The 13,729-nt window shown below is 40.2% G+C and overlaps 1 protein-coding gene across 3 annotated transcripts in view; it reads right to left on the bottom strand.

Annotated features, from left to right (window-relative positions):
* Positions 1-13,729, bottom strand: part of ASAH1 (N-acylsphingosine amidohydrolase 1) — a 46,829-nt gene that overhangs the window by 21,375 nt on the left and 11,725 nt on the right. For 2 of the 3 annotated variants that reach the window (XM_077848905.1, XM_077848904.1), the window contains exon 2: positions 4,295-4,341. In XM_077848905.1, the coding sequence (XP_077705031.1) occupies positions 4,295-4,341 (47 nt within the window). Of the gene's footprint in view, positions 1-421; positions 550-4,294; positions 4,342-13,729 lie in introns of those variants that run through there. The other variant, XM_077848906.1, reaches the window with a different exon arrangement.

Below are 13,729 nucleotides of genomic sequence, written 5' to 3'. Positions count from 1 at the left end.
GAAAAAGTATCCCTGCTCTTCCCCTAAGTGGCCCGAAGTGACCTCTGATAATGGTTCACTATTCACTGGATCTAGAAAACCCTACAAAATCATGCAAGTCAAGAGGTTCAAATCTTCATGTTCACTTTAAGAACACATATGAAACTGCCCAGGCCATGAAGGGTATACGTATCCAAAAAGCCACCAAGTATCTGAAAGAAGTGATGCATGCCATTCCATTGCTGCAGTGGTGCCCAGCTACGTCCAGGCCAAACAGTGGGGCTGCATACAGGGTCAGTGGCCCAAGAGGAGTGCTGAATTTTTACTGCACATGCTTAAAAATGCAGAGTGTAGTGCTGAACCTAAGGGTTTAGATGTAGATTCTCTGGTCATTGAGCACATCCACGTGAACAAAGCCTCCAAGATGCGGCAAAGAACTTACGCGGCTTGTGGCTGGATTAAGCCATACATGAGCTCTGCCTGCCACATCCACTTGATCCTTACTGAAAAAGAGCAGACTGTTCCTAAACCAGAAAAGGAGGCTGCACAGAAGGAAAAGATATCCTAGAAGAAACTGAAGAAACAAAAACTTAAAACTTATGGCCTGAGAATAAATTCTGCATAGAATAATTGCAAATAAAAATAAAATTTTAAAAAATCATCCCTACTTGGGGAACCAGTCTCCAACTTAATAACTTAATAGTGATCGGGGAACAATGTGATGGGTCAGGTGCTTCCACAAGTCTGTGCTCTTTACCCAGTTTTACAAACCTTCGCTGTGTGCACCATCCTCAGTCCTCAGAGTTAGCTGAATGTACTAATGGTGCTCGCAAGACTCAACTGGCCAAAGGTGTAGAGACCCTCCGAATGCCTTGGCTGACGGGCTGACGGCACTGCAGCTGGTCCTTCTAAATTGCACATCTACTCTCTGGGAATTCATACACTCAACCTACTGACACAGTTACGGGACATCCAGTACCCGTGGCCCCCGCCCCTCTGACCCAGAGTTGATAAAGGAGACATACTTCAATACTGGAAGGCCTCATTGCTTCTATTAGAGATAACCATGCTTTCTAGAGCAATCTCTTCACAGAGCACTCCTAGGAGACAATGACCTGAAAAGTATCACCCCTTACAACCCCAAGATTTCAGCTGTTGGAAAACACATCTTCAGAAAGACTCTCCAACTTCACTAGAAAGGTCTTTTTTTCAGGTACTGCTAACCAACACTTTTGCCGCCAAACCTCAGGGTACAGACTCTTGGATTTATGGGACGCATCTACTAAAGAAAGTGTAAAACCCTGGCTGAGCCTGCACACCAACAGGTGACCTAGAAAATTAGGAATTTCCCAGAACTGAAGCAAATGACATTTGATAAAATAGCTTTCCTAACACGTCTGGACCAGGCCTGGATATCTTTTTCTCACTATTGCTTCTTCTCTTTCTTCTGTGGAAAGACAAGGCCCTTGTCTGCATTTCCCAAGCATTTATGAGAAGGGGAAACCTTTTTCCAAGATTTTAATTAAATTCAAGTTAGTTAACATATAATGTAGTATTAATTTCAGGGTAGAATTTAGTGATTCATCAGATGCATACGACACCCAGGGCTCATCACATCACGTGCCCTCCTTAATGCCCATCCCTCAGTTACGCCATCCCCCCACCCACGGAAACCTCTTTTGATTATGGCCTTTCAGAAACAGCCTCATCATGATCCTGCAACAAATTAATTTTTCATTTGTTTCTCCTGAAGGGGTAGAAGGTTCACAATTCACAAAAGTCTTCTTTCATCTGAACTCAGTTATCTGACTCTGGATTCTTACCCTAATTCATAATCTCTGAATTTGCAACCTTACAGACTATACTATCAATAACGCACTTGGTTCCAGCAGTTTTTCTGAGATAAGACTGTGTTTAAAATGCCTTCGGGATGCCTGGGTGGCTCAGTGGTTGAGCATCTGCCTTCGGCTCAGGGCGTGATCTCGCATTCTGGGATCGAGACCTGCATCAGACTCCCCATGGGGAACCTGCTTCTCCCTCTGCCTGTGTCTCTGCCTCTGTGTCTCTCATGAATAAATAAATAAAATATTTAAAAAATAAAATATGTAAATCTTTAAAAATAAAAAAGTAAAATAAATAAAATGTCTTTGAAGTTTTGCTATTTTGCCAAAAGTTAATCAGCTATCCCTTCATGTTACACCTCTATTAGATGTTTCCAAGTATGCTGTGTGTGCTCTTGGCAGTATTCACTGTTCTGCTTCCACCATCTCTTTAAGCAGAGACCTCCAGGAGGCATACATGACTCTGCATTTGCTTTCACCAGGAAAACCTCTTTCCTAAGTCAGAATACATGCTAATAAATATTTCAGTTGGCTACTTTTAGTCCTGGTTTAGAGCCATCATACGATTTGCAGTTATGTTACTTCTGTTTTGTGTAATTATTTTAAGTTTCTTTTTTAAAAAAAATATTTTATTTATTCATTCATGATACACACAGAGAGAGAGGCAGAGACACAGGCAGAGGGAGAAGCAGGCTCCATGCCAGAAGCCCGACGCGGGACTTGATCCCGAGACTCCAGGATCACGCCCTGGGCCAAAGGCAGGTGCCAAACCGCTGAACCATCCAGGGATCCCCTATTTTAAGTTTCATATTTTGTTCCCTATCAACCTTTTTTAAAAAAGCAATGTACCCAATAAGAAGATGCTGGTTCAATGCTCCAAGAAAATCTCCAACACATACAACCTAAGAAGACTTTCAATGGCAAGTTCCTGAGTGTTCCCTCCTAACCTTCCTTGTTAACTCAAATGTGGCTTTAACTGGTTTCCAACTGCTGTGCACCTTCCTCCCTGCACAGAACATGACAAGCAGGAAAGGTCCTTCCTGGCACTGAGGGGAAAAACCACTAAATATTGAAAACCTGACTCTTGATCACTGATGCTTTCAAAGAAAGATTTTTTCTTTTTTTTTTTTTTAATTTTTAAGAAAGCTCCACCCTCAACATGGGGCTTGAACTTACAACCCAGCAGGAAGAAAGGAGCCTTGCAAGTTGATGGTACTTTAGATACTACTTTACTACCCCAGCAGGAAGAAGAAAGACTTTGCTCCCGCCCTGGCAACAGCCCAGCCAATAGAGACTGCCGTAACTCAGCCAATAAAGAGCTACTATGCTTTGAACTCCATTTACTCCAATGGACTTTTTTGTTTGAATAGCTTTTTTTTTTCTTTTTAAAGATTTTATTTATTTATTCATGAGAGACACAGAGAGAGAGAGAGGCAGAGACATAGGCAGAGGGAGAAGCAGGCTCCCTGTGGGGAGTCCGATGCAGGACTCAGTCCCAGGACCCTGGGATCACAACCTGAGCTGAAGGCAGAAGCTCAATCACTGAGCCACCCAGGTGTCCCTGAATAGCTTTTTTTTTTTTTTTTTTTTTAATAGCCTTCCTAACTTCCCCCTTTCCTCTGTAAAAGAGCATTCTCCTCTTTTGTTCTGTTAGGCTTCCCCTTAGTTTTGCTGTACCTTGCTTGTCCTGGATTGCAATTCTCTGCTATTCCCAAATAAATCCATTTTTGCTGGTAAAATCACTGGCAGTTTTATTTCTCAGGTTAACAGGTTAAAGTTGCACTCTGCTTTTCCTTGCCCCAGCACACTACTTTCAGAGAGAAGGAAAGTAGGACAAAAAAAGATTACCTTTCCTTATACCTTTATCTTATTTTCCACATTCTGTACCCTCTGGGCACGTGGGCTATTCTTACATCTTTCTCATAAACCCATTTTGCCACAAAAGATTTGAAAAAGCCAGATACCTATACTAAAAATGTTAACATTAAATGTGCTCAAATATGACACCGCCCCCCCCCCCACCCGCCTTATGTTTTTTAATCCCGTTTGCCCTTGACAGCTTTGATTATCCTGCCAGGGTTTATTTCTTGAAGGTTTGACATAGAAGACCTTAGACTTTCTCCCAGTGTAATCTGGTGATTTATATTCAGGAACCACAGACAGTTCAGCTCTGCATTTATCAGGATGAAAAAATGCTTGGCAGTAGACAGGATTTCCTGGAGAATGGAAATTCTTTTTTTCTTTGATTTTGATAGGCACTTTAATTATGGGGTATGTCCATATTTGTTCAGGGTCTTAACTAAATACATAATACACAAACCTGAAAAAAATTCTCAGGAAAAAAAAATAGCTGTCTCAGGATAGAAGATGTGACTTAAAGTTTTCTTCATTATTGTCACTTTTATGAGATCATTACATAGAGAAAAATCTCCACAAAGGTCAAAGTCAATTTTGATTATCTGATGTTTACTCACGTTGGTCCAGAAGGAGGATAGGTTGATTTTCTGCAGTTTTCTGTCCACTACAAAAAAAAAAAAAAAGGAAGAAAAAAAATTAAGTTTCAGGAAATAAACTGAGTAGACAATGTGAAAAAAACAGTTGAAGATTGTGAAGACAAAATCAAACGTGATTTGCCCTTTTAGATCTTCTCAATACCTCTTAAAAGTCTTTTCCTCCCAGGAAAACTTCTAAAGTTTCAAACTTAAGGGCATTTTCAGTCTTAATTCAATTTGCATTAGTGCTGTAATCTGGCTTCTATATTGCAAACATATTGAAAAAAGAGAAAATGTTAAAGTAGATGGAAATGTTTGTTAGGCTCATTTATCTCTAACAGTAAATTAAATCTTGATAGACTATGATATCACTTGAATTCATGAGCCAACTCCATTGCAACAGAGATTTGCATCCCAAACCAGATTTTCAGGACACACTGTGCAGGGCCCTTCATAATCTGGCCATAATTTACCTTCCCAGCCTCCTTTGCTGCCACTCCTCTCACGCACAGCCACCTGCAACCACGTCCTCTCATCTCTGACCTTTCCCTGCCTGTGTATGTGCTATTCCTGGCGTAAAATGCCTTTTCTCTACCTGACGAACTTTGGACTTTAATTTCTAAGACCTGGTTCAAATACTGTCTTTTTGTTAAGTCTTCCTCTACTTCCCATATGAAAATAGTCATCCTCTCCTCCGTCCTGCTGACAGCACCTGTGTACATCTCTATTACCACAGTTATGACAATGCACTCTAATTATTTCCCTCTTAACTACCAGATTCTGTGCTCCTGGAGGTGAGGATGGCTCCCAACACTAAGACCCTCAGTGCATGAATGAATGAGTGAACGTGACTGTTTTAGGGAGACTATTCCAGCTTCATAGCGAAATAAAATCAGCTCTTAACATAAAATGATAGAAGTCCACGTGGATTTATGATTCTTTTATTACTAGCTCAAGATAGCAAGTATGTTTATCTCCTTCTTCTGCAGATCCAATATTGTAAAAGTAAGATAATTTTTAAAAAGAAATGTAAATCCACAATAAAAGAACAGGGAAGGGAACTACTCAAACTATAGTTTATTTTTTTTTAAGATTTTACTTATTTATTCATGATAGACATAGAGAGAGAGAGGCAGAGACACAGGCAGAGGGAGAAGCAGGCTCCATGCAGGGAGCCCGACATGGGACTGGATCCCGGGTCTCCAGGATCACACCCTGGGCCGAAGGCAGACGCTAAACTGCTGAGCCACCCAGGGATCCCCTATAGTTTGAGTTTAGAAAATAGTTCTGCAACAAGTATGTGTGGGAATAGAGATGTAACATCTTTTTTTTTTTTTTAACAGAAGTACAGGTGACACACAATGTTACATTAGTTTCAGGTAGACAACATAGTGATTCCACAACTCCACATGTCATGCGGTGCTCACCACAAGCCACCATCGGTCACCATACAATGCATTTTTGTAAGACCACCATATTCTCTATGCTGTACCTTTCATCCCTATGACTTATTCATTACTTTAGGTCTTAACTTTTTATAGTAAAAAAGTGTATAATGTAGCTTGACATTACCTGTGATCCAAACATTAACTATCTAAATTACTTCACTACAGCGTAAGTTTCTCATATAAATGTTTTTGCCTTGTAATTTTAGACTGAATTCACTAAGAAACAGGATCAAGCATCAAATTATCAGAAGCTAATTCAATCGTTAGAATTTAAACTCTATTTCTAAAATATAAGAATATAACATATGACATAATAAATAATATCAACTTGATAATTCAATATCAAGATAGCAAAAGCTAGGGACACCTAGGTGGCTCAGTTGGTTAAGCATCTGCCTTTGGCTCAGGTCATGATCTTAGGGTCCTGGGACAGAGCCCTCAGTCGGGCTCTCTGCTCAGAGGGGAGCATGCTTCTCCCTCTGCCTCCTTCTCTCTTTTAAAATCTTTTTTTAAAAAAAAAGATAGCAAAAGCTAATTTCCATAGCATTCAATGTTCAGAAATAGTGGTTGAGAGTATTCTTGTTTGAAAAAATTTCAGCCCCTGAGTTTAAAAATTACAGTAAAACATTACTGCTGCTAACCTAACTACTCTGTAATACAGAAGTTTGGATATTCAGCATCTATTTCTTATAAAAATTTACAGAAATGATAATGGTCTACAAGAAGAAAAGACGTTCATGGCTGATATTGCTGGTTAATTAACACATGATAGATTAGAATATTTTCTACAAAGTACCTGTCAATTAGCAATATGATTAAAAAACACAAGCTTGAAACAGCTTGCATTTTCACAAACTTTGAACATTTGTCCGACTAAGCTTTTGTCTGCTCCACACATATTTTCATCACCGTCAGTTGTTTTACAAAACAGATTCCATTTCATGTCTTCCTGAATTACTAAATTCTCAAGTTCTGTGAAAGCATCCTTGCTCGTAGTTATTCCACGCAGACTATTCAGAGAGACTTATTCTTCAGTCTCAAACTTGGCATTGGTGCTTCGATAAATAGCAATAACGAATCAGTGTCAAACACTACAGCATCAATAACTGGGAATCAATTTGCCTTGCTCTTCAATTGACATGGGTAACTGTTCTCACCTAGAGGCCAAAAGTGCAAAACAAATTTTCTCAGGACACGTTTCTTCTACTGCTGCAATCAAATGTGATTTCATTAACTCACCATGGGCAAATCGCTTTCCTTGCTCTGCTAACAGATGAGCTACTTCAAGACCTACTTTGGTTGCAACCTCATTTTGCTTTTTAAAATTTGTAAATAAATTCTGTGATGAGATACTCTTTTAAATCGTCTTATTTTCCTGATCATTTTTTCCAAGGAGTCGGGAATACTGTGACGACTGCTTAATCATGCCATGTTGACATATACTGCACTTCTTCAGCACAATGCTAGGTGTGCTTTGTCTTTAATTAACTGACAAGATAATCCACACTCCACTTTGACTCAAGAGCACACCTGAAGTTTACTTTTGTGTTTTGACATGACAGGTTTGCACCGATAATTTCTTTTACAGATAAAAATAACATGGTGCATTGATATGTGTGGCAGTTAAAATGCAGTTAAACTTGCAAAACCGTCACTTGAACTGTGCCAACAGGAGTGAAAAGCCACAAGCACACTGCACACAGGCTCTGCTAGACAACTCACCTGCTCTGATGCGAGGCGGCCACAGACGACAAGCAAATACACAAGTGTGGTAACGTTCCAATACTACTCTGTTTATGGACACTGACATGTGAATTCCATATAATTTTTTTGAATTCCATGTAATTTTCACAAGTCACAAAATATTAATCTTCTTTTGATTTTTCCCCTCAACTTTTAAAAAATGTCAACACCATTCTTAGTTCGCAAGTCTTAAAAAAAACAGGTGGCAGGCGGTGTCAGGCCTGCCAACTGTTGTTTCCCGGCCACTGCTGGAAAGCATGAACACTCGTACAAGCTGTCCTTGTTCTTTCTAGACGACTTTTTTCCATTTCTCTAGAGGAAAACCCTTGGAGGTGGTGTGTATGTGTGAAGAAAAGAGAGGGAGAGAAAGACTGTGTCTCATTTTCTGCCTAGTGATAACGTCATGTGTGGTTTGGATGAAGAGGTCAGGACCTCTTGATTTAACTCTCCTTTTACCCTCATTTAATATCCTTCTAATACCCTCCAAGATAATTGCCACTCTGAGCCAGGACCTCTCAGCAGGGCCTGCCCTCACAACAGCTGCTTCTCCTTGGTCTTATCAGCCAACACTCCGCATCTACCACCTACCTCCCAAAAATTACCTGAAGGTGCCTCAGACGCAGAGTCATTTACAATCATATGCTCATGGACCCACTATTGGCAGCACTTAGCTATCTTAGTTTCCTATGGCTGCTGTAACAAGTTACCACAAACCTAATGGCTTAAAACACCACAAACTACGCTATATTATAGCTCTGGAGGTCAGAGTCTATAGTGGGTTCCAGGACTGTGCTCCCTCTGGGGCTCTTAAAACAGAATGTGTTTCCCTGACTTGCAGCTTCTAGAAGTCACCTGTGTTCTTTGGCTCGTGGCCCCTTCCCCCATCATCAAAGCCAGGAGAATAGCATCTTTTCTCGTCTCTGGCCTCCTGCCTCCCTCTTATAAGGATCTCTGTGATTATATTGGGCTCGTTCAGGTAATCCCACATAATGTCCCCATGTCAAGCTGCTTCACGAAATTGCATCTACAATGTCTCCTTTGCCATAAAGGGAACATACAGCTTCTCAGGATTAGGAATGGGCATCTTGGAGAAGCTATTACTCATCCTACCACACTATCCATACAAAAAGACACCAAGATGAAATATGTAAAATCTCGTAACAGACCAGGAATTACATATAACCATTTGCTCTCAATTTGGAACACCAAACCCGAATCCCAGTAAGCAAAGTGCCTACCCTGTAAGAAATCAATGCTTCTCATTAGTAGACCTGTATTACAAAGACAAATGTATTAACTTAATATATTTTCATCGATAAAAAACTTGTGGAAATATGTTATAAAAGTACCCTACATAATATCCTTGATTTTCCTCTTAACCCACAATGCCTTAAAGATAAACTATCTAGCCCTGTACAAAAAAGCTGAATGACTCCTGCCTGAGAGTAAACGCCTCTAGGTCTAATATTTAGGCACAAAGAAAACAAATGAAAAATAACCTAACTCAAAAATATTCAATAATTTAAGGAACAGAAAAAATAATGTAAAATAATAATCAGCTTCAACACTCTGATTACTCTAACAGTAACCTCAAGAGAAATATGTTCTATTTATAAAACAAGATGATATGAAAAGAGGTAAATCAAATACTTAAAAAAAAACTGCTGAAATAAAAAGATAGAAAAGTAAAGGTGAGAAAATCTATCTTACAATATAGAAAAAAAATTACATAGAAAACACAGGAAAGGTATTTATCCAAAGGATACAAACATAGTGATCCAAAAGGGCACCTGCACCCCAGTGTTTTTTTTTTAGAGATTTATTTATTTATTTATTCATGAGAATACACAGAGAGGAGAGAGAGAGAGGCAGAGACACAGGCAGAGGGAGAAGCAGGCTCCATGCCAGGAGCCTGAGCAGGACTCGATCCCGGGACTCCAGGGTTGTGCCCTGGGCTGAAGGCAGACGCCAAACCAGGGATCCCCACCCCCAGTGTTTATAGTAGTGATGTCCACAATAGCCAAAATATGGAAAGAGCCCAGATGTCCATTGGAAGATGAATGGATAAAAAACATGTGGGGTGTGTGTGTGTGTGTGTGTGTGTGTGTATATACACACACACACAACACAGTATCACTCAACCAAAAAAGAATCTTGCCATTTACAATGATGTGGATGGAATGAGAGTGTATTATGCTAAGGGAAATAAGTCAAATAAGAGAAAGACAAATACCACATGATTTCACTCAGATGTGGAATTTTTTTTTTCGGATGTGGAATTTAAGAAACAGATGAACATAGGGGAAGGGAAGGAAAAATAAGATGAAAATTGAAAGGGAAGCAAACCATAAGAGGTGCTGAACTCTAGGGAACTGGGGGTTGCTGGTGGGGGGACAGGGTAACTGGGTGATGGACATTAAGAAGGGCACTTGATGTAATGAGCACTGGGTGTTATATGCAACTGCTGAATCACTAAATTATACCTCTGAAACTAATAATACAGTGTGTGTTAACTAAATCTAATTTAAATAAAGAAAACATAGGAAAAATAAAATTATAAAATAAACCACAGGAGAAAAAAAATAGAAAGGTTTATAAAATCAATATGCGGGGTTCAGCATCTGATTAACAGGATTTCCAGAAAAGAGAAAACACAAAAAATAAAGAGGAAACTATGAAAGAAATAATTCAAGAAATTTTCCTAGACCTGAATAGAGATGTATTTTAAAATGAAAATGCCTACTGATTACTCAAAAAAAAATTACTGTAAAAAAAAAAAAGAGCCTTCAGTGAGACACATTACCATGCTATTTCAGACATAAATAAAGACAAATAAGCACTGGGTTGGGGAGGAGGTCCTGCAAAAGAATAAGAATTACACTCCCATCAGACTTCTCACAAGCTACGTGAATGCCAGAAGAGAATGATGCCATTATTTCCTTGGCAGGGAATTAATTTCAAACTAGAATTTTATAACTGGTCAAGACATTGATCAATTTTGGGATTTAAATGAAATCTCGATTTTAAGTCATTGCAAAGATGCAGAAAAGTTGATCTCCCACACATTATTTCTTAACAAGTTACTTTTATATTCTAGCAAAACGAGAGTAAACCAAGTCAAAGAACAGGATCCCAAAAGAATGGCTCCAGCATACACGGTAAAGGGAACCCTGAGGACAGAGAAGGCTCCCAGGAACAGGCGTCCTAACAAAGGAGACTAAACTGTATGGCTGAAGGACTGGAAGAACTTGAGGAGATTCAGGAGAAGAACGGAATTTATGAACAAAAGAAAAACTAGAAATAATAGGAAGAAACTGTAGCATCAGAAAAGTATGGTCCAAATAAAAACAAAATGGTCCCAACTAGAATGGGAATTCAGTAGGTCTTAAGAACAGACACAATAAATACTGAGAGAATATATCAGAGGTTGAAAAATATGCAAAATATAGTCAGGATAGGGGGCGCCTGGGTGGCCCAGTTGGTTAAGCTTCCAACTCTTGATTTCAGCCCAGGTCATGACCTGGGGTCACTCAGGGGCGTGAGATGGAGCCCTGAGTAGGGCTCTGCATGAAGTGCAGAGTCTGCTTAAGATTCGCTCTCTCTGTCTCAATTTCATTATGTCAACTGTAATTCATATGTCTGATAAGAGACCTGTATCTAGAATATATAAATATCTTACAACTCAATAAGAAAAAGACAATTTAATTAAAAAATAGGCAAAGGATTTGAATAGACATTTCTCCAGAGAAGATATAAGTCAACAAACATATGAAAAGATGCCAAACACCATTTGCCAATAGGAAAATGCAAACCAAAACTACAATGAGGGATCCCTGGGTGGCTGAGCGGCTTAGCGCCTGCCTTCGGCCCAGGATGTGATCCTGGAGTCCCGAGATCGAGTCCCACATCAGGCTCCCTGCATGGAGCCTGCTTCTCCCTCTGCCTGTGCCTCTGCCTCTCTCTCTCTATGTGTCTTTCATGAATAAATAAATAAAATCTTTAAAAATAAAAAAACTACAATGGGATATCACTTCATATCCACTAATATGGCAATAATAATAATAATAAAACAAGTGTTGGCTTGGATGTAGAGAAATTGGAACCTTCATACAGTGTTGGTGGGAATGCACAATATTGCAGTTGCTTTGGAAAACTGGTACTCTCTCAGACATATAGTTATCATGTGACCCCACAAGTCTGCTCCTAGGTATAAACTCAAAAGATATGAAAATATGTGTCCACACACAAAAAAACATTCACAAATAGAAATGCTCATAGCAGCATTACAATACCAAAAGTGGAAACAATCCAAATGTCCATTAATGGATGAATGAATGATCAAAATACGGTATATCCATACAATGGAAATTATTCAATCATAAACAGAAATGAAGTATTGATACATGCTACAATGTGGATGAACCTTGAAAACACGATGCTAAGTGAAAGAAACCAGTAACAAAGGGCCACATACTTTATGATCTGATCCCCTTTATATAAAATGTTGAAAAAGGACAAATCCATAGAGACAGAAAGTATGTAAGTGATTGCCTAGGGCTGAGGGGCCGGTTTCAGGGTTAGGGCTAAGGGCTAAGAGGTTTCTTTTTGGGGTGATGAAAATATTCGAAAACTGGGTGGCTCAGCGGTTTAGCGCCTGCCTTCAGTCCAGGGTCTGATCCTGGAGACCCGGGATCGAGTCCCACGTCGGGCTCCGTGCATGAAGCCTGCTTCTCCCTCTGTCTGTGTCTCTGCCTCTCTCTGTGTGTGTCTCTCATGAATAAATAAAACCTTAAAAAAAAATAAAATAACATATAGAGCAAGGACAGGAAGATGATGGCAGAGTGAGAGGACCCTAGGCCTCCTTCATCCCATGAATACAACCAGACAACTACCAAATCATCCTAAATACCTCAGAAACTGACCCGAAAACTGGCAGAACTAAAGGTAGAGAAAAGGACATAGTGAAGAAAGTAGGAAGGACACAGATGTGGTGTGGGAGAGGACGAGATCATGACTGCTGCAGTGGGAAGGGAAGCAGGGCCACAGAGAAGGGCAAGAGACAGACTAGCTCACAGGGGAGTACAAGGGAAAATGAAATCCCCAAAGAAACTGGCTTGGAAAGCAAGACGGGCCAAATTTTGTGACTTCTGGAAACCAGTGGGGCTTAAAGCCTAGAGTTTTAAAGATCAGAGGGCTTGGTGTGGGTAGAGTTCAGAGAGCATTGCACAGCTCTTCAGAGAGAAGGCAGGAAAATAATCTGTAGTGTGTGGCAATAGTGATCTGAAGAGCACCTGGGGCACATGGTACAGGGGTTATTTGATTACCTCTGAGCACATCCCAGAAAGAGTTCACAAGGAGACTCCTCCAAGAACAAGCTGGCTGGCACATTTCCCTCCCCTGCCCTTGAGCATAAGCACAGGGTTACCTGCAGGAACTAGCACTATAACCACAGTCACTACTTAATGTGCTTATACCAAACTCTGACCCTACACACCAGTGGAACTGCCACCCTCTGCTCTCCCCTCCCCGACCCAAGTCACACTCGCCTCAGTCCCAGCACAGTGGTTCACTTCCCCTAAAAGACTGGCTCAAACCACTTCTCACACTGGGTCTCCCCACTTGGGAGTTTGGCACAGCTTCTGTTCCAGCTGTAGTGGCAACAGTCTCATTTCACAAACAGACCAAAACACATCCAATTAAAACTAGCTATGATTAGGCCAGGGACCAAACACTGCCCACAAGCGAAGAGAGTCCCTACAGATAAGTGGCCTGACAGAAAAAGTGGTCAGGACACAAAAACAGAGCACAGGCAGCACACAGTGGAGACACTCCCAGAAGCACCAGGCCTTCGGGAACAAGAAACACCACACGGCAAGGCACTATAGGACCTCTTCTTCATAAGGCCATTTTTCACAAGAACAGGAGATACTGACTTTTCCAACATACAGAAATAGTCACAGAGACTTGGACAAAAGAAGACAGAGGAATTTATTCCAAATGAAAGAACAGAGTAAGGCCACGGCCAGAGATCTAAGTGAAGCACATATAAGTAACATGCCTGATAGAGAATTTAAAGTAATAATCATAAGGATGCTAACTGGACTTGAGAAAAGTGGAAGACATAAATGGGACCCTTAACACAGATATAAAGAATAATAAAGCAGAAATAAAGAATACAATAAATGAAATGATAAATACACTTATGAAATGAACATTAGAATGAAAG

The sequence above is a fragment of the Canis aureus genome, chromosome 15 (genome assembly GCF_053574225.1).
Source record: "Canis aureus isolate CA01 chromosome 15, VMU_Caureus_v.1.0, whole genome shotgun sequence".
Taxonomy (NCBI): domain Eukaryota; kingdom Metazoa; phylum Chordata; class Mammalia; order Carnivora; family Canidae; genus Canis; species Canis aureus.
Note: the sequence above shows the minus strand (reverse complement) of the source record. Positions and strands in the feature narration are given on the sequence as shown.